At 49.3% G+C, this 22,335-nt stretch overlaps 2 protein-coding genes across 13 annotated transcripts in view; both read right to left on the minus strand.

Moving 5' to 3' along the window:
- Nucleotides 1-75: 75 nt before the first annotated feature.
- HP1BP3 (heterochromatin protein 1 binding protein 3) lies at nt 76-10,425 on the minus strand. Of its 4 annotated transcripts, XM_070759367.1 has the most exons (13): nt 10,248-10,377; nt 7,549-7,718; nt 7,054-7,153; nt 5,989-6,139; nt 5,443-5,602; nt 5,210-5,353; nt 4,777-4,857; nt 4,392-4,546; nt 4,202-4,292; nt 3,912-4,071; nt 3,479-3,590; nt 1,340-1,480; nt 76-1,188 (listed from the first exon to the last, which is right to left on the minus strand). In XM_070759367.1, the coding sequence occupies exons 2-13, from the start codon at nt 7,633-7,635 to the stop codon at nt 849-851; spliced, it is 1,722 nt and encodes a 573-aa protein (XP_070615468.1). In that variant the 5' UTR covers nt 7,636-7,718; nt 10,248-10,377; the 3' UTR covers nt 76-848. The 4 variants fall into 4 exon arrangements, with proteins under 4 accessions (XP_070615468.1, XP_070615469.1, XP_070615471.1 ...); XM_070759368.1 differs by lacking the exon at nt 7,549-7,718 and having other exon boundaries at nt 10,248-10,425; XM_070759370.1 differs by lacking the exon at nt 7,549-7,718 and having other exon boundaries at nt 7,054-7,149; nt 10,248-10,423.
- A 1,794-nt stretch (nt 10,426-12,219) lies between these two features.
- The window catches only part of EIF4G3 (eukaryotic translation initiation factor 4 gamma 3), a 104,076-nt gene continuing 93,960 nt past the window's right edge, over nt 12,220-22,335 (minus strand). For all 9 annotated transcript variants that reach the window (XM_070759378.1, XM_070759376.1, XM_070759375.1 and 6 more), the window contains 12 exons: nt 21,619-21,712; nt 21,397-21,508; nt 20,535-20,764; nt 19,538-19,653; nt 19,021-19,193; nt 18,764-18,889; nt 18,185-18,266; nt 17,779-17,877; nt 17,065-17,211; nt 15,392-15,473; nt 14,621-14,767; nt 12,220-13,418 (listed from right to left, as the gene is read on the minus strand). In XM_070759378.1, the coding sequence (XP_070615479.1) occupies nt 13,237-13,418; nt 14,621-14,767; nt 15,392-15,473; nt 17,065-17,211; nt 17,779-17,877; nt 18,185-18,266; nt 18,764-18,889; nt 19,021-19,193; nt 19,538-19,653; nt 20,535-20,764; nt 21,397-21,508; nt 21,619-21,712 (1,590 nt within the window). In that variant the 3' untranslated portion in view covers nt 12,220-13,236. The remainder of the gene's footprint in view (nt 13,419-14,620; nt 14,768-15,391; nt 15,474-17,064; nt 17,212-17,778; nt 17,878-18,184; nt 18,267-18,763; nt 18,890-19,020; nt 19,194-19,537; nt 19,654-20,534; nt 20,765-21,396; nt 21,509-21,618; nt 21,713-22,335) is intronic.

Genomic DNA, 22,335 nt, shown 5'->3' on the forward strand with positions numbered 1-22,335 from the left:
GCCCCTCCCATCGCTCCCGATGCCCCTCCCCCAGCCCCTCAAAAAAACGAAATGCAGGCAAAAAGAAGGCTCAAGGAAGGAGTCAAAATTGAAGCTTTATTTTCTGCAAAGAGAAAGAGCGGCCTTCGCTCTGCGGCTCTACATCGACGATCGGGTCGTTGTCCGGGACGAAAGGGAGGAGAGGAGGGGGATCAAAGGGGTGAAACGTCCCCCTTGTAAGGGAAGCGGCTCCAAGCCCCCCCCCCCCAAAAGGAACCTTTGAGACAGGCCGGGGGATGGGAGGGGGCAACTAAGCTGAGTAACACTGGGGCTGAATGGGGGTAGAGACTCATGCCCCCCCCAGAAGGGCTGCTGGCTGGCAAGGGAGGGGGCTTTGTCTTGGAGGACTCTGGGGAAAGGGAGGGAGGGGTGAAAGGAGGGGCTGGCAGGGAGGAGGATGGGGGGGGTCTGTTTCCACTTCTAAAAATATAAAAATCTTTCCACAACCGGTTTTCAAAAGCCCCCCAATGCCCAGATGCACCCTGTACAGATTATATATTTTATTTTGTTTAGAAAAAAGAACAGTCCTGTGGTGATGGCAGGGGGGGGGGGGAGAGAAAGCCAGACTTTTTGGGGTGGGGGGGAAGAGGGTGTAAAAGGGGGGAAACAGGTGGATGCTAGACCCAGAGGCTGGCTGGGGGGGTGGGAGGTGGGAGTGTTGCGGTTCTCCTCTGCTGGGGAGGGGAGGCAGGAAATGGGGGTGACACAGAGATGGTGAAGCCTCTGGAACAAATTACAAATGGGGGGGGGCTGTACTTATAAAAGGAGGGGGGCCCCTAAGTGATGCCTCTTGCCCGCCCGTCCCCCGGCTACTTCTTTACTCTCAGCGATTTCCGCATGGTGGTCTTGCTTTTCTTCACGGAGGGGGGCTGCCGGTCCCGCTTGGCGCTTGCTGAGGCCGCCACAGCTGCAGCTGGCTTCTTCTTGGGGGCAGCCGGGCTGGTGCTGGAGAGGCTCTTGACGGCCGGCCGGGGGGGAACGGCCTTGGCTTTCTTGGCCTTGGGGGGTGGAGGAGGTGGAGGAGGAGGCGGCTTCGGTTTCCCACGGGGCGCCAGGGGAGGCTTCCGGACGGGGGCGGGCTTGGTCTCCCGTCGCTTCACCATGGGAGGGGCTCTGTTCCGGGCTTTGGGTGGGGGTCGCTTTGGCATCCTGCCCAGGGGAACGCAAGATCTCAGGCCCACCGAAGGACAAGGGCGTCCCTTCTGCCGGCCTGGCTCACCACCACTACCGCCACCCCTCCTGTAACGCCCAGGCTGCCCACGGCCACTGACCCCTGACCCAGCATTTTTGGGGCACCTACTTCTTCTTTGGAGGTGGAGGCGGCTCATCTTCCTCCGATTCCTCCTCTGATTCCTCGTCGTCATCGGTCTCTTCCTCCTCCGATTCCTCCTCTGATTCCTCCTTGTCCTCCTTCTGTTTCTCCGGGAACAGAATGCCCGGGCTAAGGAAGAGAAGGGAGGTCATCCCAAAGAAGTGCCAACAGCCATCCACAGATAGGCATGCCAGCCCATCTGCAGGACATGCCCCTCTAAGGTCAATATTTTTTTGTTTGATAGATTTATCCAATCCTTTATCCAGCTTAGAGGGGCAGCATTGTAGTAAAATTTTAACTGTATTGTCTGGAGGACAGAAGGGAAAAGGAGGACTCAATTGAAACATTTAAATATGTTAAAGGGTTAAATAAGGTTCAGGAGGGCAGTGTTTTTAATAGGAAAGTGAACATAAGAACAAGGGGCCACAATCTGAGGTGAATTGGGGGAAAGATCAGAAGCAACGTGAGAAAATATTATTTTACTGAAAGAGGTAGGAGATGCTTGGAACAAACTTCCAGCAGACATGGTTGAGAAACCCACAGGAACTGAATTTAAACATGTCTGGGCTAAACACCTATCCATCCTAATATAAAATACAGGAAATAGGATAAGGGCAGACTAAATGGACCAGGAGGTCTTTTTCTGCCGTCAATCTTCTATGTTTCTAACTCCGGAAGACCCAGGCCACTTCTATCCTTACTATCTTGTAGATAGGATACTTTAATTGGCAATTGGGTTGGTAGTTTTAAATTTCTGGATATTCATATCACAGAGGACATCTCATGGACTATGAATGATAACATGCTTGAAAAAGAGGCACAAAAGAGGCTGTACTTCCTAAGAATGCTCAGGAAGATAAATTTATCTTAGCATCTAATGCTGTCCTACTATCACAGCACCATTGGGAGCATCCTAACATATGGCATTCTCGTATGGTCTGGGAGCAGCTCCGTAGTGGATAAAAAAGCTCTACAGAGAATCATCTTCACATCTCGCTGTTTTAGAGAGGTGCAAAACATTCTCAGAGACTCTTCTCACCCTGCTTACAATCTTTTTGGACTGCTGCCTTCTGGCAGAACTCAAACCACACATTTTCTGAACAGTTTTTATCCCAGAGCTATAATTGCACTTTCAACAATGTACTATCAGTGAACTGCTGGACAATACTACTTGGTCTGTTGTGTGGATGTTCGATGGTTCATGTGGGAAATTGTGGTGGGTTGAGCATGCTCTTTCGGATTGTTATGCATATTGAGATTGGTCTTTGGCGTCATACGAATTTCGTTACATTGTATGTATATACATACAATGACAATAAAGTATGTATGTATGTATGTATGTATGTATGTATGTATGTATGTATGTAATGAATGTATGTATTTATGGGTTTCTTGTTGTGGAATTTTTTAATACTTTTGTTGAGTTCCCTAAAAAAAATTTGGTCTAAACTAATAGGAGCTATTTGAAAAAGATATATAATGTTGGGAAGAATACTAATTTTTATCACGGCGATTCTACCCAAAATAGAAAGTTGTAAGTTTCCCCATTTTTCAAAGTTTATCTTTGTTTCTTGTGCTAGTTTATCATAGTTATATTTTTTGATGGATGAGATCTTATTTGTAATAGTTAGGCTATTGGATCTTTTTAGTTATTTACAAATTCAGTACTTTTTCTATTTCCTCTTCCTGTTTTGGGGTCATGTTTTTTTTTGTCATGAGTTTGGTTTTTTGTTTATCGATTTTTAACCCTGAAAATTCCCCAAATTTCTTTAATCAATTCCGAACCTGAGCTTATTGGGTCCCCTAAAAAGAATACTATGTCGTCTGTGTAGGCAAGTAATTTGTATTCTTCGACCTTAATTTTGGTTCTTTTTATTTCCTTATTGTTCCTTATTTTATTTAATAGTTATTTCCAGTGACAGAATAAAAAGAAGAGGTGAAATGGGGCAACTTTGACGAACCCCTTTTGCAATTGGGAGTTGGCTTTTCTATGATATTTGGACTTCAACTCCCAGAAGTACTGAACCAATCATGCTAGCTCAAGAATTCTGGGAGTTGAAGTCCATATGTCATAGAAGAGCCAACTTTTCCTACCCCAGCCCTAGTCCATCTCTGCCCCAGACTCACCTTGGATAGTAGGGGAAACACAGCTGGAAGGTGCCGCTGAAGCCCTTGCCAGAGATCTGCTCCATCCAGCCGAACTTCTCACACTTCTGCAGAGTCCGCTTCAGGAGGTGGACTGCAATGGGGGCACAGAGCGCAGTATTGGAGGAGTGGGAACATCAGGCAGCCCACTCCAGAGGGCCTCGTGCCAAATCTCCAATTGCAAAGCAGAGGCAGGCAAGCTGCCCCCTCCCCGCCCCCCGGAATGGAGCATCTCAGCCCCAATGGAATCGAGAGCCGTGCCATTGTTGGGAGAGGAAGGAAAGCCAAGGACTCCCCCCAATGGGATTTAAAAGGCTGGAGGCCGGCCGGCCATTTTCAGACAGGCTTGAGCCAGAGGGTGGTGGATGGAGTGCCTTTCCCCGTGTGTGTGTGTGTGTTGCTGCACTGGTCCTACCCTGGAGGCTGGAGTTTGTGCCTGGGTGTTTCTCCAGGACGTATTTCTTGAGAGCAGTGGTAGAACAGGTCTTAGGCTCATTCATGGCTGCGATGGCGGAGAGGATGGCGTCCTCCATCAGGCTCCCACCCAGCAACGGCTTCTCCCCTGACTTTTTCAGCTGGGGCACACGAAGAGGAGGAATGGGCGACTCGGGCAAAAGGGAAAGGGAGAGAAAGCTGCCCCCCCCGCCAACAATCCATGCTAGGCCGGGCCCAGCCCCGATTCCCAGGGAAGCCTCCCTTACCCACCTGGAAGGTGCCAGAGGCCCCCTTGCCCGTGATCTGCTCCAGCTGGCCCTTCTCCACCGCCCGCTGCAGGGCGTTCTTCAGCAGCTGGGGCCTAAAGGGGAAGCCACAGAGAGCTTGGCTGGCTGGTCCTTCAAAAAGGGTAGGTGTCCCCTTTGGCCACAGTCATGCGCCCGTTGCCGGGCGGCCTTACCGGATGTCCACCTTCAGCTTGGGGTAATACTGGGAGACGTATTTTTTGATCAGGCTGTAGGAGGCCTCCTTGGGTTCACAGAGGCGGGTAAAGGCCAGCGGAAGAACGTCCTCCAGCTTCACATGCTGCTCTGCACCAGAGGCCGACAAGCTCCGCTGAAAAAGGAAAACGAGCCAGAAGGGATGAGACTCCTCCCACCCCGGGAGGCCTGGCAAGTCCTTTCGTGGGGCTTTTCCCTCCAGGTGAGGGGCTGCACCTGTGGAACATCTATGGAAGTTTCTTGGAAGAAGACACCCACCCCACTTTGGTCCCCAAGGGATACAGAACTGCCCTGCTGGCTCAGACTCCGGAGGCTCTGGGATACAGCCAACCCTGCCGGGCTTACCTTCCGGTCTCTGGCCTTGGAGCTCGCTTTCCCTGAGTTGGGGGCCACCACAAAGCTTCCAGATGCTCCTTTCCCTTTTACCTGTCCCAGGAGAGGGAAAAGAAAGAGGGCGGTCAGTCAAGCTGGAAGCGAAAAGCAAAGCCTCCTGCAAATGCAAAGGGCATCCAACATCCCCCTCCCCCAAAGTTGATGGAGTAGAGCGCGGGTGGAAATGGGCTTTGTGCAGACATTTATCTGACATGGCTGGGTCTGCCTGCGTGTGTGTGTGTCGCTCATTTCAGGAGAAGCCAAGCAGGATCTGCTCTTGGGAGAGAGGGCAAGGCAGTCTTGTCTCAAATGCCCGGAGGGACTTTCTGTATCGCAACCCCCCACCCCCAGCTATAAACGGCAGTGGCTTTCAAGGGTGGGCCAGTGTAGCTCTAAGAGTCCTTACCTGGCGGATGATCCCCCGCTCGAGCTCCCTCTTCAGGGCCTGCTTCAGAAGGTACCCCCTCCGCTCCAGGTCTAGCGAAGGGTACTTGCTGATGATGTACTTTCGGATGGCGACCACCGATGCCCCGCCTTTCTGATAGCATGCCTGGGAGGACGAGAAGGGTGTGTGGGCAGCTCTCTCCCGGCAGCCAAATTGTCCCCCGTCTCTCACACCACCACGCTCCCACCCCTCACTTTGATTGCTTCGATCAAAATGGCATCCATCTTGGGCCGAGAGGAAGCTGCCATCTGCGTCTGCTTCTGAGCTCTGGCTAACTGGCTGGCTGAGAGAGTGGCCCAAGCGGGAATGGTCTTCTTCACTTTCTTCTCTTTCTCTTTCTCTGGATCTTTCTCCCTTTGAGGATGAGAAAAGAGGTGAGCAGTTTGGTGGCAGGACAAGGCAGAAATGAGCGGAAAGCTGCCTTTTTCGAAAACCACAGTATGACCCCCACCTCTCCCATCTAAGGGCCACAATCTGTGCCACTGCCCCAAATGTCGGTCAGTCCCCAATCCCAACAGGAAGAAATGAGGCGTCACCCAGTGGACTGAGGTAGCAAAACTTGTGGCCAAGGAGGCTTTGAACAACTGAGCTCCTATGCCAGCCATTTGGATCACAGGGACATGGATTGTATTGTGGGGGCAGTAAGCACACGGTGTCCTTTCTAGCAAGAGCCATTAATCTCTTGGCCACTGTAGCCCTCTTCCCTCCCACCAAGGCCTTCCTACTCCCCCCCTTCTTACTCCTTCTTGGCTTCCTCTGCAGGCTTCACATCTGCCTTCTCCTCCTCCCCGGCCTCCTTCGGCTGCTCTGTCTCAGCAGGGGCAGCGGAGGGCGCCTGATTCTCTTGTTCCTCCACAGTGGAGGCGGATTCTTCCGAGCTGACATCCGGTTCTGAAGGGAGGGGGGAAAAGAGGGCAAGCAGTTGGCAAAGGACCAGAAACTCCCTACTGAAGACTTGTCCTTGGGCTTTTCAGCAAGGCCAGGCGGAGCCGCTTGGGAACAGCAAAGGGGACACGGATCCTCTGCAGAGATCCTGCAAGATCTGGCCTTGACAACTCCAATGAACTAGGTTAGGTAGGGGGGATGAAAGACCCCACCCTTTCTGAAGAGCTGCAGTCCTCCCCATCATCTCCCCTTGCTCAGTCCTACAGCTGCAACTCTGTTAAGCCTCAGATGCCAGACTGCTCCCCACCCCACAGAGTTTGGTCAGGCACAGCCAATCCAGCACTGCTCCAATGTTATGAGAAACTCCGAGGTGTTTTGGCTAGTGAAATTCCACATTCAGGGCAAACGACCTTGAAGATGCCAGCGTGCCAGTATGAACTGGATTCCAAATAGCTCTGTTCTTCCTCCACTGTCAATCCCTCCCCCCCCCCTCTAATTCCCATAATAAAAGTATACAACTTATTTTATTGCCCATTTGTCTTGCCCACCAACCCATCCTTTCTTCGATCAATGGCAGAACACTGGCAAGGTGCCAAACTCAAGCTGGTGGAGGATCTGACAATTTTGGCTCAGGTCAATAAAGCCTGCTCGATAAACTACAACCAAAGGCACACAGGCAATGAATCCTCTTTATGGGCAGTATAAAAGTTAATTAATTAAATTGGAGGTATCTTTTCAGCCTCTTTTTTAAGTGCTAGAGACATCTCAGTGCAGAGCCTGAAAAATACTCACCTCTTTTGAAGGGACTCAGGAGGCCCAGCATGATAATCTCCGCATAAAGCTGCTAAGACCGCCGGTGGGGGAATGGGGGGGCTCCCACAATGATCAAGGTGAGACTGAAACCCTCCCTCCTTCTTTACCTGGCTTGGTTTCCTCAACTTCAGCAGGCTTGCTTTTGGGAGGAGTTTCCCGAGAAGTATTCACCGCTCGGCGGATCGGCATGGCTCCTTCTTCGACTGTCTGGGAAGGGAGCAAAGCGTCAGGAGAAGCCCAGGATAGGAGGCCCCCCCACTGACAGGCTGAGGAGAACCCCACTGCCACCTCTCCTATGTGAGCAGCTCGCCCATCTGAGAAAGAGAGGCGACTGTGCTCGGGATCGTCAGCGGGTTGGAGGGTCCAGCTTCCACTTCACAAGCGTTTTTGCTGCAGCTCAAAACAATATGGGGGTGGGGGAGGAGCGGGGGTGGGGAGAGGAGGAAAGCACTGGGGAAGGAGGGAAGGAAGGGGTCAACACCTGGCAAGGAAGGGTGGGTGGAGCCCAGCTGAGATTCCTAGAAGCAAGAGGGAAGAAAGAGCACAAGGACCCTTGCGAGGGCCAATCCAGGGGGCAAGCGTGGAGCGGGGTCAGCCCCTACCTCACTCAACTTGTCCAGGGGAGCTCCTGTTAAGAGTGGAACTGCCTTACGGTGTGCGGGATCGGCTTCAGACAGCTCAGTCGCCATTTAAATTAATGTCTAGCCTCAACGTGAGGGTAACACACTTTGGAGGCCCAGGGCTTAACCCCCTCAAGGGGAAGGAGGACTTCCTAACAGAAGTGCAAAAAAAGATTTGGTGTGAAGGAGGTTATCAAGAACAAGGAGACAGAAACAAAAAAAAGAAACCCTTAAATCAAGTTTAGCTCCCTTTCACCTGGCAGAGTTACAACAAAATTAACACAACAACAACAGTCCCAGAGAAACAGCAGGTCCCTTTTTGGCTGTTACTTAAACTTAGGCAGCTAAGCTAAAATCACCTGAGAACCGCCCCTTTGCTAGCAAGGTAGGACATTATGCATTACACATGGCAGGCAAGCAAGAAGAGGGAGGGGACATACCCCAAGAACAGGTGCAGCTCCCTACAGAGGGGGAACCAGCAGAGATGAAGCAGTTAAGATTCAGGCAAGTTCCAACCATGGAACACTCATATGCCAGAGGGATCAACCATCACCCAAAGCTCAAATGGGAGCAAAGCAGAAGCAGCAAACAAACAAAAAAAAAACCCACCACCCCACATATGTTCTTGTATACGAACAAAGACCTGGGTGCCCTGAAAGTTCTATAAAGAACCCCAAACAGCCCCACCGGCTGTTGCCATCACTTATTGCTGCCCAGATGAGACTCCAAAGAGATCCTTTAATAAACAGCAGAGGGGAAGAATAGGATGGCAAAGTAATATGACTTGGGTGAAATACAAGTCAGGAATCCCAAGGTAGAAAAAACCCCCACCATGATTCTGGCTACCAGCAAGAAAACATTCCCCTCCCATTCTAACTGAGATGAAAGAACAATGCAAAAATGTTTTTTTTAAAGGATTACAATTCTAATAAGAGCCTCTTCCCATCCTCAGTATAAATGGAAGAAATGATGTGAACAAGATGGTTTTTAAAAAATATATAAATGAAGTTTCCAGGATTGGATTTCTTAAAAGAAAAAAACAGACTGAAAAACCCCCACTAATAATATTTTGCACTCTCTTTTCAAGGAGGGAACCCTGAGTGAAAAACCTAATGTGACCTTAAAAATTCTATCTGATTTCTCTTGGCAATAGCTCTGTTTCTAACACAGAGAGTATTCCTGTCACTTAGCATTTTTGCGGGTACCAGAGCAGGTTCCTGCTTCACCAAGTCAAACATTTCTGCCCTTCCAAAAAAAATCCTCTAAAGCACCAGCACAAGACACACTGATCCCAGCAAATGCAATTTAGTCTGACAGCACAAAGCCAAGTTGCAAAGGGTGATTATTTCCTCCCCCCGCCCCCCACAGCCGGCCTTGGAAGCCAAAGACCTCCACCCACTCACCCGCTACCACCTTCTGTATAATGTAGGCAAGAATGTTTAGGCCTGGAAAGAAAACAAGAAGGCCAATCCCCATACTTTGCCCAACTTCAACAAATATAAAGTAACAACTCTTCCCCCCCCCCCCAATAAATTAACTTCACACAATATAAATATCCTTTCCTAAAAGGATACTGTGATCACATCATTTGGAGCTTTCAAATCAGAAGGGCTGGGGTTTTTTGCTTTCTAAGCTAAAAGATAACGAGGAGCATTTGAATCCTCTTTCTATCTCTCTCTGTGGCATGTACATTTGGTTGTATAAAATGTGAGCTTGCAAGTTTCTGATGGATGGAAGATTGAAACGAAATTAAAATATTGAGCCAACTCCCTCTTCTACTATTTATCTTTGTACGCCCCCCCCCCCGAGTCCATTGGAGAAGGGTGGCCTGTAAATTCAGATAATAAATAAATAAATCAAATAAATAAATAATCAATCAATCTGTCTGGGAAAGCTGGGGTCTTTTTTACACCTAAGCCTGTGGGAGGCAATGGGTTTTTTTGTTCTGGATTTGCTTTGTTTTTTTGGCAAAGGGTTGCACTAGCTCGTTTAGTGAGGTGAAGTTTTATGTGCATTTTGGTTGTAAGCCAATGGGAGTTGGGCGACATATAAATCCAAATCAATCAATCAATCAATCAAAAGTTGGATTGTCAGTTCCGTCCCCCGCCTCCCCAACCCCTCCTTGTTCCATCCCCTCCTTGTTCTAACACAGCTAGGAATCCAGACGGATCCGGGGTTGCAAACAAAACCTCCGTCGCTTCCTCTAGGCTTTTATGAACGTCCCGTCAAGACCCTCCGCGGGGCGATTCTGACAGCGGGGACCGGCCCAGCAATTGCTTCCTAATGGCGGGAAGGGGAAAGTCGCCCCCTGAACACCCTCCCAAGGACCGTTTCCCTCAGGTGCCCTGGGGGAGAGGGAGGAAGCCCAGGTCCCCTAAAGGCCAAAGAAGCTCCGTGCGGCCTCGGCGACGTCCTCGACTCCGAATCGGCCTCGGCGGGTCCTCGTCTCGCAGGGCCCGTTTTCTTTTTGCCGCCAAAGGGAGCGACGGGAACCCGGGGGGGTGGCATTTGTGGGGAAAGAAAGAAAATGGGGGCAAGGGGGCTTTTCCCCTCAGAAGCGCGCCTCAGAGCGGGGAGGCCCCGCCGGCGCCGTTCGGGAGGAGCGCTCGGCCCGCCGCGGCCCCGCCCTCTTCGGCCGCCGCCCCTCTCCTTCGTTCGCCCGCTCTCGCTCGCTCACTCACCGCGCCTTCGGGGCCCCTCGGGCAAGCTGAGGCGCAACAAAGCGGGGGCAGCGGCGGTGGCGGCGAAAGGAAAGCCCCCCTCCCCCTCTCACACACACAAAACTACAACGGCGGAAGTCCCGGCGGCGACAGGTAGGAAAAGGCGGGCCCGTAGCGAAGAAAGACCAATGGGCGCCGCGAGGGAAGAGCGGGAGGAGGAAAAACAAAAAACTACACCGCGAAGGAAGCCAATGGCGGCCTCCCTTTTCCCGCATGCGCGCAGGGTTCTCAACACATCGGGCCGCGCGTGAACTGCGCACGCGTGGGGGGCTTTGTCAAACATGGACAAGGTAGCAGGTACTGTATTGGTGTACAGTATACTGTATACATAAACATAAGCAAAGTAGGTTCAGGTAAATTAAGACAATTAGGACACAATGGTTGCGCTTATGCACGCCTCTATGTATCTCTTTTCTTCCCTCCTTCCCTCCCCCCATCCCTCTCCTTTATTCGACATACGCCCCTCACGGGAAAAATATATTCCGCGAGGCGAGAAGAAACCGGCCGGCTCCCGCATTTGCCCTGAGGCGGCCGTGGACAGGAGAAGAGAGAACGCATAGGCGCTGAACTGACTCCGCCCACCCGTAACGTCCCCGAGGTTACAGCCGTCTTATGGGCGGAAGTTCCACCCCCAGCCTGGTGGCCGTGGCGGGTCATTTCGATTACTGTAATACCTTTTTAAAAAACTTACGAAATGCAAAAAAAATTTTTTTAAAAAAAGGATCCTATTCTACGCGTGTATTTTCGCTCCGTTGCCCTCGATCCTTGAAAAGGGCGGCTCTCCTAAAATAAATTATTTGCTAAACCAATAATTCCGTCAAAACTATTCACCAAGACTACATTACTATATTCTCATCGTTCCTATCACCCATTTCCTCCCACTTTCGACTGTAACCTATTGCTTGCATCCTTACAATTTATATTGTTTCCCGATTGCTTATTTAAGCGCTGTACTTAATGATTCTTGACAAATGTATCTTTTATGTACACACTGAGAGCACATGCACCAGATAAATTGGGTCATTCTTTGTCAAATGGGCCAAGTGTCCACTTGACTGATTTTTGCAGCCTTATTTGAAAAGAAACCATCACAAAAAACATGATAGAAAAAATCATGCTCTTTCTAATGAAACAAAAATGAAGATGATTGAAGGTGAGAAAACAGAGATCACCACCTTCATTTTTATTTCATTAGAAAGAGCACATTTTTTCTATCATACATGTTGTTTTTGTGATGGTTTCTTTCAAAATAAGGCTTCAATTTCATCTGGTCCATTTGACCATGACCCAATTCCTTCTGTCCAATCACACTTGGCCAATAAATAATTCTACTCCTTTGTTTGCTTATTTGTACCCTATGACAATCATTAAGTGCTCAACTTTATGATTCCTGATGAATTTATCTTTTATGTACACTGAGAGCATATGTACCAAAGACAAATTCCTTGTGCGTCCAATCACACTTGACCAATAAAGAATTCTATTATATTCTAAGACAGTGGGGCTTCTCCACATTGTTCCATGGGATGTTCTGAGCTGGGTTACCAGACTAGGATGTAGATGGGTGAGCAGCCCCACCAGACACACACACCCCCAATTCAACCCTGGTCTACACATCTTCCTCATGCACAAATGGTGTGAAGGTCACCCGAGATATTCCTCCAGCCACCCTTCCCTGAATGGCACCATGTAATTCATTCCAATTGCCCAATGATCCCCCCCCCCCAAAAAAAAAGGCAAGATAAATGGTTGTAAGCAAAGCTTGGCCAGTCAACGACCACCTACCTCCTCCTTCCTTCAGGCCTGGGAGTCTCTTAACTCTTCCCCCCTCAACCCCCACCCTACCTGGACAGTGACCTTTGCGCAGGTTCCACCTTGGAACGTGGGTCCTTTTCCACAGCAGCGCAAAGAGAAAGCTACTTACTTCCCGGGCTTTTTAAACTTGCAAGGTTGCTCTTTATTTTTTATTTGTTCTGTATACTTTTGAAAGTGAAAAGAATAGCATGGAGTCAATTTTGTTGTTTTTGTTGGTTTTTTTTTAAATATTTGTTCTATGTATTTACAAGCCTTAAAAGTTGCTGTAAAGTTTCTGTTAAGGTTATCGCTAGGCCTCCCCCCCCCCCCTCTTCGGCATCCAGGGGGTAGGGATTGTTTTGAACGAGTTATATTCTCCAGGCAGTCTGGTCCACAACTGTTTTTTCATATGCAATTCCTTAGAGGTCCAAGGTTACCCCCTTATTAATTTTGTTTGGCTTCTTTTCTCTTAAATTTCAGAAGCAACCCGAGAGGCAGGACAGAAAGATCTGGGTATTTTGTTTTTGTTTTTCCTGAAAGTTCCCCTCCCTCATCTACCCTCTCTTTCCTGACCCCTTTAAGAAGTTACTACTCAGGAACATGTGTTTCCAAACAAAAAGTGAGGTGGATCTCAAAAGGGAGGGAAATTTATTTCTCCACTTTTTTTTTGGTCTATCATACAATTTGTTACAGAAACTGCAAATTTAAAAATTACACTGACATTTGCAGTTCTTAAAAAAAATAATAAATTATAATTCTCAGGTGGTTTTTTTTTCTTGTCTGAACAGGTTTTGTTCTTCTTGAAGTAGGAGTCCTTGTTTAAAAAAATGAAAAAGGGGGAAAAAATCAAAACAGAAAATAGTTTCTATAAATAATAAGATGTATTTTGGTTTTAGTGCTCCTGCCCCTCAGGTTTGCGTAGACTTGAATTTTCAAGTACTTTTTTTTTTGTCCTCCATGATCGCCTTTGCGTGTGTGACTATCCCCCCCCCCCACGCACTCGTGCACACATGGGGACAGGGAAGATTCTGCGCGAGTATTGGCCTTGCTGCACTGTGATTGGCGAAGACATGAAACTGGTTTTTTTAAAAAAATACTTAAATTGTTTTTGTTTTTTTTGTTTTTCTTTTGTTTTGTTTTTTTTGTATATTCAGTTTTAATTATCCTCAGACTCTTCTTCGGCTTCTCGTAGCCACGTGAAGAACGCGGTGACGGATTTGAGCGCTACGCCTTTCCCGTTTTGCTCCGCTGGGTCTTTGCTGCTTTCCCATTTGTAGAAGGCATCCTCTGATATCACCTCCTCGTCGTACAGGCAATCAAAAAACATCCGTAACAAATCTGCAGGGGGTGGTAAAGAAGAGGTTATTTTGCTAGAGGGCTAAAGTCACCCAGGGAATCGGGAACTTTCTCCGTTAGTCAGGAAGACGGCCTCTCCGCCTGTTCTGTTTATCACAGTTTGAGAGCAGAAAGGGCAGAGCAGGCAAACAGATTTCAAGCAAGAACGGTTAAAAAAAGGTCTCAAACAGGGAGAAAGATTATACAAGGGTCGCCCAGAAAGTAATGCACTGGTGGGTCCAGTAGGTTTGTGTTTCACCCCCCCCCCCCAGGCTCTAAAGGCTTCCCTGGAGCCGGAGGAGGGTAAAAATACCCTCCCAGAGCCTCTGTGCGAGCCAAAAATCAGCTGGACGGAACACACGTGCATGTTGGAGCTGAGCTAGGGTAACAGCTCACGTGCTAGCACGTATGGCTCTGCGTGCCACCTGCGGCACTCATGCCATAGGTTCGCCATCACTGGCCTACAGTAATGGTATGAATGCGAAACTTTAGGTATACATTATTTGAATTGTCAGGAGTCCATGTGTAAATTTGGCGTTTTTCAGACAGAGAGTGTAGCTGCAGCAGTGTTTCGAAATGGCGTCTGTAAGTAATGTCCGTTACAAGCAGCGTGTCATCATTGAATTTCTCACTGTGGAGAAAGAAACTGTTGGGAACATTCACGAATGTTTGTGTACAGTTTATGGAGAATATGCAGGTGATAGAGGTACGGTTAGTCGCTGGGCACAGAGGGTGAGGCCATTACAGTACAAAAATGGCTTTGTGGCCAGAACAAAGAGAAGTACCGACAGGGCATACACGCCCTTGTGTCTCGCTGGAGGAAGGCCATAGAATGGGACGGAGATTATGTGGAAAAATAGGGAGTGCAGAAGAAACATAATTCTTTCTTGTGTGTTAGTTTCACTGCGTTCAATAAATGTTAAAGAAAAAAAATATGGTGCATTACTTTCTGGGCGACCCTCATACAAAGTTTGCCTTCCGGGTGGCTGCAGAGGCCTTACTGAAAGCCAAAGTCTCCGTGACCTTTGCCTGGGTCAAAAGCCACGCTACACCAGGTTTGCCCGCCACTCCTGTCCATACTATTCCAGGTGCTGTCGATGGAGCCTTGGGGTACCTTTATGTAACCGCTTTACATCATCCATCCCAATGGAGCCATTAACAATGTGCATTACAATTTGAATAATGGATACGTGCCGGATACTTACTAGGAGGTTGGTCAAGTTTAACTATTGATGCCTGCAGTGCATAAAGTGCTTGTAGTTCCTTCTCTGTGTCCGAGTCTAGGTACTTGAGTAAGATGGGCACTCTTCGCTTGATAACGGTAGTATCCACTCGCAAGCTAGAGCTATCCACTGGGTGGGAGGAAAGTAAGAAGTCATACACACACACACATAACCCTTTTCCTCACAACTTCCCAAGAAACTTCCATTTGAGCCTTGCCGATCGGTTGAGCTACAGATATTCTTGGAAACGGGTGGCCGTGAAGCCTGGCCCAGTTCCCCTCACACTCTGCTCCAAATCCCCTGTCCCAAAGCTGGCTGGGAATCCAAACTGCCCTGAGAGACCACTTGCTCTGTCCTCCTCTCCTTCGCTATAAACAGAGGCAGCCATAGGAGAGAACCCCCCGGCTGCGCCTTCTTTCTCAACTGCCCAATCTAAATTCTGTACCCTCAGTGGACCAGATTCAACGTTAATATACAGAAAGACTTCCCTTTGCTATTTAAATAGAACAAGAGAAAACAGTTCTAACGTTAAGAAAGGGGAAAAAATAAAAAATAAATTTTGAGACTTGATTGAGAATCGCAGCCAGTCTTACCTGGGCCACAATACTGTCTTTTTGTGGGAGCAATTCAAACCCAGGAAACCCATTTGGGCTTAATAAGGAACAGGCGCCAACGATTCAATCCCTTAAAAAAACAGGCATGTGAGTGCCCAAACACGGCATACCTTCGAATTCTGTTGCGGCCACTACTCACCTAGAAGAGCTGCTTTGCAAACGGCCGTCATTAAAGCTCTAAGGAATGTAGGTGAACTCATCTGGCTTTCATCTAGATTAGCCTGAAATTGAAAGCAGTTTGCCAGAATTAAGAAGCCGGGCTGCTTTGTTTCCGGGGGGAGGGGGAGGGCAGAATGGGACTGCCTCTACTCTTAGCTCTAGCAGCGGAAGAAACGAAACCGCCATCTGCCTTTTGGTTTCTTTATTTGGCCAGAATTAAGCCCCGACAAAGCCTTTAAGAGGGCCTTTTTTTTTGAGATGGGGAATGGGACACACTGCAGTTGGTTAGGCCAGTAGCAGGTTGCTGCATGGATGATGATGATGATGATGATGATGATGATGATGATGATTATTATTATTATTATTATTATTATTATTATTATTTAGATTTGTATGACGCCCTTCTCCGAAGACTCAGGGCGGCTCACAGGATACAAAACCAACACAACAACAAATCTAATTAAATAAAAGAATTGATTAATGCATGGCTTATTATTATTAATTAGATTTGTATGCCGCCCTTCTCCGCAGATGGTCCGGTATGAGTCCCAGTTGGAAAAATGGAGATATGCACACATCTCTGTATCCCCAATGTGTGCACGCGTGCGTCCACGTGGGATTCGACTTCTGCACATGTGGAGAAAGCGAAATCTTGCACAAGGATGCTCGCATGCGAGATTTCGCCAATTTTCAATGGTTTTTTGCTTCCACACATGCATGGAAGCAAAGAAATTGCCAAAAGTTGGCGGAATCTCTTGCGCATGAGCGTCCTCGTGCATGATTTACATCTCATGCCGGCGTGCGCGCACACATGGCGGATTCAAGGCTTGTACTGTGCACTAGCAGCACCAATGGGGAGCCCTTCACTGGGTTAGGCCTGTACTTCTCCTTAGTGAAGGGGGGATGGAGAGAAGCCATGCATGTGCCTTCAGTCCTGATTAGTTGAACGCTGGTCCTGCCTACTGCCTCTGGACGCTCCCGGATTCACTCAGTCTTCAATCAGATAGGATGTCCTTTAGGAACACACACCCATTCCTGGCTTCTTGGAGGGGACTGGAATTTGGATTGCCAGGCTGTTAGGCTAGCAGCGTTGGCTGTTTCAGGGCTGATAGCACTGCGTCTGCGGGTACCGGCGAGCATTTGAATTTCTAGTCCCTACAGCTCAGTTTTTGATGGGCTACCTATATACGTTCCCACTAGCCCAGTGGTTCTCAACCTTTCTAATGCCGCAACCCCTTAATACAGTTCCTCATGTTGTGGTGACCCCCAACCATGTCTAGTGTCAATTCTCCCAACAGAGCTTTAAGTTCATTGGCAGGAAGATCAGAAGGACATCCCCACTGTAAACGCCTGAATTGGTCGGATTGTAAAAATATGTTCCGAGGTGCCAGAATAGACCCCTTTAGTTCCTAACACCCATGGCAAATTTGTCTTTTCCCATGACCTTAGGCGACCCCTGTGAAACAGTCGTTCAACCCCCAAAGGGGTCCCAACACCCAGGTTGAGAACCACTGCACTAGCCAAATGTTGTTCAGGTTAAGTAAAGCAATCCCTGGGAGCTGGGAGGGGTGGCAATGGAGGCAGGGCAGAGGGGCCTTATCCTGTTGTGTTCCCACTCGGGGGATGTGTGTATATGCAGAGCAAGTCTTATACCTCTACCCAGTCAAAGATCTGCTCATCACCAGCTTCTTCCTCCACAATGAGTTTCTCCAGCTGCTTGTTCAGCTCTTCGGCCGAGAGTTCTCTTGGGGAAAGTCCTTCTGAGGAACTGGGACTGTCCGTTTCTGTGAAGTCCAACTTCTGCAACGTTAGAAAAGCCAGCTAGCGAGACATTCAGGCCCAGACCGAAAGAGTGGGGCCGACCCATAGAAACATAGAAGATTGACAGCAGAAAAAGACCTCACGGTCCATCCAGTCTGCCCTTAATACTTTTTCCTGCATTTTATCTTAGGATGGATCTATGTTTATCCCAGGCACGTTTAAATACAGTGACTGTGGATTGACCAACCACGTCTGCTGGAAGTTTGTTCCAAGCATCTACTACTCTTTCAGTCAAATATTTTCTCATGTTGCTTCTGATCTTTCCCCCAATTAACCTCAGATTGTGACCCCTTGTTCTTGTGTTCACTTTCCTATTAAAAACACTTCCCTCCTGAACCTTATTAAACCCTTTAACATATTTAAATGTTTCGATCATGTCCCCCCCTTTCTCTTCTGTCCTCCAGACTAAACAGATTGAGTTCATCTATGCAGAATGAAACCCATCCTAAAGGCAGAGCGTTAACAAGGGGATCTTCTTCCCAAACGTTCCCATAATCGGTGGCCCACTGCCTTTCCCCTTAACAGGAGACCCAACCAATCCCTCACCTGCTCCAGGAGAAAGGCGTGGACATCGTCCTCTTCAGGTAGGAGGTCCTTCCAGCTGAGGCCAGCCTCCCTCCATAAGGCTGCCACTTTCTTATGGCTCTGCAAACACAAGGCTATGGATTGGGCCAGCGCTCAATCCAGCACTGCCAACGGCTACTCGAAAGTGCGCTCCTGCACCTGTCTCCTGGGAGCCCCTCAAGCCTCCCTCCTTCTGGAACGCCTGTGAGGAGGAACAGCTGAAGCCCCATCCTGCCTTCGCATGGATGGATTCCTCCTCTCTGTTACCAAAATAGACTTTGGCTTGGGGGGGGGTGTGCTTTGGCTTCTCCTGTAAGACCAGAGGGCCGGGGTGGGGGGGGGGGGGGAGAGGTGTTGCAGAAGCCCACTAGCAACCCGGCATCCTTACCATTTGTTTGCATAGAAGGTGCAATATTTTGGAAAGCAAAACACCAGCTCTTCTCACAGGAAGTAAAGGTTTACTAAATTCTCTGAAATGGAAAAGAATGCCAAAGGTCTTTTTTAATCTTCTCAGGAGAGCTGCCCCAAGGCTAAGCCCTAGCGTGCCAGAAGGGAGCCTTGCAAATGAACTCTTCTAGTATCTGTCCCTTCGGCAGGCTTGGCATGCAGCAACAATAGCAATAGCATTTAGACTTATATACCGCTTCACAGTGCTTTACAGCCCTCTGTAAGTGGTTTACAGAGAGTTAAGCATATTGCCCCCAACAATCGGGGTCCTCATTTTACCCACCCCAGAAGGATGGAAAGCTGAGTCAACCTTGAACCTACTGAGATTCGATCTGCCAAACGGCTGGCAGCCAGTGATCAACATAAGTAGCTGGCAGTACTGCACTCTAACCACTCCGCCACCAAGGCTGGTGACCCAGAACCAGCCTGGCAGAAATACTCCCCCTCCCCCCCCCCCGCCCACTGCTCTGCTGGCCAGCTGGCCGAGGGGAATCGAGGAAGGCGAAGAAGCCCAGCTTACATCACAAGTTCTCTCATAGAGATGCCTCCTTCTTTTAACATTGGCGTCACCAATTCAGCCAGATATAACCAGATGTGGGGGATATCGATAGCCATGTCGTCGGCGGTCTCCAAAGTGTCCGAAAACCTGTGCCGCAAAGGCAAAAGCTCTTAAAACACCTATTGGCAGGAGGTGGTAATGGGGGGGCTTTCTGCCTGAGGCCCCTCCAGCTGGCCTGCCAACGAGCGGGAGCTCTCTGGCACGCGCTATACACGCACCCCTTGAAGAAGTCCTGCTTGCTGAGCTTCTCCGACTGCACCAGCTGATAGAGCAGCTGGCCCATGTGGTCTCTGGTGATCTGACTCCTCTCCAGGGTGGATTCTACACCAACTTGCACGAACACCGGCAGGATGCCAGGCACATTCAGCTCCTCCACGCACTGCACGGCTTCCTGCAGAGACACCGGGAAGGAGTGGGTTGAGGGACACGCTTCTCTACAGCCTGGATGCCCCTCCAGGAAGACTCTTGGAAGAGGGGTGGCATTTTTTGCAGGCCCCCTCCATCTGACATCCCTACTGGCCTTGCGCGAGGCCTCGAGGACCTGGGACCTTCCTAGCTATGAGCCGATGAGCTGCACCGGAAGATTGTGAGCTGGCCTCAGCTCAGGCTGTGTATGCTTCTTATTTTTCTTCCTGGAGTGGTTTTTTAAGGCTTCGCTGCCTGCCTGCGAGTTGGCTGGCCATACGCACCCCATTAAAGAAAGTCCAACGCCCGGCATCTGCGCAGTGTTTTTACCTTGTAATCATTAATATGCAGGAATTCATCAATGATCGATTTGCACTTCCTTTCAATTTCTTCGTCTGACAAGCCCGACTTTTCTTGGGGCTGAGGAACGGGGGCTTCAGACTTGACTGAGAATGGGGTAGAGGAGGAGGGGGAGAGAAGAGACCCAGCAAGTGAGAAAGCTGTGATGAGCAGGGAAACATCTCATCCTTTTAACACAAAGCAACTCTTCTTTTCAAGATAGGTTGTTTGCTTTTCTCCTTAAACCAAAGGAAGCTGTGGTAGTGGGGACACGGGGGTAATTATTTGCACTATTTATTGAATACTTAATAGTTTTTTTTAATTGTCCTTCCTTCTCTAGTACCTCAATATGATCCGTAATTACTTTTAAAATAGGAAATATTTTTTTAGTTTTTACCCAGAAACACTTTAATCATTATCTAGAAAACTTTTATAGCAATTAAAGTCCTCCGAATTTTCGGAGGGGGCAGCATGTAAATCCAATTAATAAACTAATAATAAAGAAAGAAAGAAAACTGAGCTACTTGCCTAATCTGTTATCAGCTACTTGCCTAACCTGAACCACAAGGTTCAATACAAAACATGTATGACATGATGCTGTCGATCATTGGCCTTTTTGTGGCTATTCAAATAATATGACTTAATCAACTGAAAAAGAGTCCAAGCACCTATTTCAAAAGTTATCTTGGTCGGTAAGCCACTCGCACCCAGTCACATGACTTTTAAACCAGCCCCGGTCACATGATTGTCAAGCCACTCCTACCCAGTCACATAACCACCAAGCCACACCCACAAAATAAGCCACACCCACAGTTTGGCAGTAAAACTGTTGGCAGCCCATCACTAGAAGGAAGGTGCCTTCATTTGGAAGAATCCCAGCAAACATCAGGGCCCTCAGTTGGGCAAGTTCTCCTCTTGGCCTCCCACCCAGGACAGGCAGCCCCAGGCACAGCCTGGCCCCTGCAGGAAGAATGATGGGAAGTCTCACCTGCTTCTCTGGTTTTGCTCTTTTCCACCTCCGTGCTGTTCCGGTCGCTTTCCAGGCCTCCCGTCAGCTGCTTCACGGTCTCCAGCATCTCCCTCCGCTGCTCTTCCTGCGCCTGGTTGTCCAAGAGCTGCTCTTTGCTGCTGCTACTGAGCCTCAGGAAGGCGTTGGGACGGGAAGCGGACGAGGGCGGCAGCTTGTTGTCGTTCTTCTCTCGACCGGTGCTTCCCCGACTGGAGGGAAGCAATGCCGAGGGGTGAGCGAACGTGGCCAGAGAGCTCGAGAGGAGACTTAGTGCAGTGATGGTGAACCCAGGGCACAGGTGCCACAGGTGGCATGCGGAGCCATATCTGCTGGCATGCAAGCCGTTGCCCAAGCTCAGCTCCAATGTGCATGTGTGTGCCAGCCAGCTCATTTTTGGCTTACACAGAGGCTCTGGGAGGGCGTTTGTGGCTTCCAGAGAGCCTCCGGAAGGAATGGGGGAGGGCGTTTTTACCCTCCCCCGGCTCCAGGGAAGCCTTTGGAGTCTGAGGGCAAAACACGAGCCTACTGGGCCCACCAGAAGTTGGGAAACAGGCCGTTTCAGGCCTCCAGGGGGGTGAGAGAAGCTGTTTTCACCCTTCCCAGACATTGAATTATGGGTATGAGCACTCACGCATGCGCGATAGTGCACACTCTTTCGGCACCTGAGGGAAAAAAGGTTTGCCATCACTGACTTAGTGCTATAATCCTGAGGTCAGCACCCAGCTTGACCAAAAGGCCAGACCCGGAATGACCCCATCCCAGCTGTTGTTCTGCTCCGTCATCCCGCTCTCCAACCATGCCCCTCTTGCCATGTCCGTAGGGGGCCTGCGGGGGGCTTTACCTGGTCAAGGCCCTGCGAGGATCCAGCTCCAAGGTGGTGCCGGAAACGGTCGACGCAGGCGCTTGGAGTGCAGAGAAGCGGTTCAGGCTAGTGGCACTTGGTCGTAAACAATCTGCAGAGGACGAGGGCAGAAGAGGGCCTGTCTTCAGAGCAAAGACCAACCCATAGGAGGTTTTCCCCACAAGCGGCAGCTCTGACACACGCCATGTGTGCAGCCCTTACCGATCTCGCTGGCCTTGGCTCCACCGCTGCTGCCCTTTCCCCAGCTGCCCAACTGGGCTTTAGGCACAAGCTGGATCTTCTCGTCTATACTGGGCTGCAAAGGGGCAGAGGGACAAGATGAGCGAGCACCCAGAGGATGGGCTGGTCCCTTGCTTCCCCCCTCCCAGGCAGCTTCCGTGGTGCCAACTTTTTGCCAGGGATAGCCTGCTGTCTTCGGCACTACCGGGGCACCTTCTGATGCCACCGCAGGCGCGTGCATGTGCAGCAAGCAGAATCTTGTGTGGAGACACTCGCGTGAGTGAGATTTCCGTGATTTTCACTGATATTTTTTTGCATATGCGCAGAAGCAAAAATCGGTGAAAATCACCAAAATCTCATTCGCACAAGCGTCTTCATGCAAGATTCCGCTTGCTGCACATGGGCAAAAGCGAAATCTCATGCGGGGGTGTGCGTGCGAGCATTGGGTGGCACGCAGCTGCATACGCATCCCAAAAATCGTTTTTGGAACGGAGTACCTTACTGTTCTGGTAGCAGGCCTTCACTGCTTTCACCCTTTCTCAGTCCAGGACATGTGAGAGAGGAAGAGGCAATGGCTCTCACAGGACCTTGCAAGCCTTCCTTGGACTAGAACAGAGATCTTCAAACGTGCAACTTTTAAGACTTGTGGACTTCAACTCCCAGAATTCTCCAGGCAATTCAATTCAATTTATTAGATTT

The sequence above is a fragment of the Erythrolamprus reginae genome, chromosome 8 (genome assembly GCF_031021105.1).
Source record: "Erythrolamprus reginae isolate rEryReg1 chromosome 8, rEryReg1.hap1, whole genome shotgun sequence".
NCBI lineage: Eukaryota > Metazoa > Chordata > Lepidosauria > Squamata > Dipsadidae > Erythrolamprus > Erythrolamprus reginae.

Excerpts from the sequence above, each read along its gene's own strand:
- HP1BP3 (XM_070759367.1), bottom strand. The coding sequence starts at position 7,635 with ATGGCGACTGAGCTGTCTGAAGCCGATCCCGCACACCGTAAGGCAGTT. Across the intron at positions 4,547-4,776 it reads CCAAGGCCAGAGACCGGAAG|CGGAGCTTGTCGGCCTCTGG; the intron begins GTAAGCCCGGCA and ends TTCCTTTTTCAG. Across the intron at positions 4,293-4,391 it reads AAGCTGAAGGTGGACATCCG|GCCCCAGCTGCTGAAGAACG; the intron begins GTAAGGCCGCCC and ends CTTCCCCTTTAG.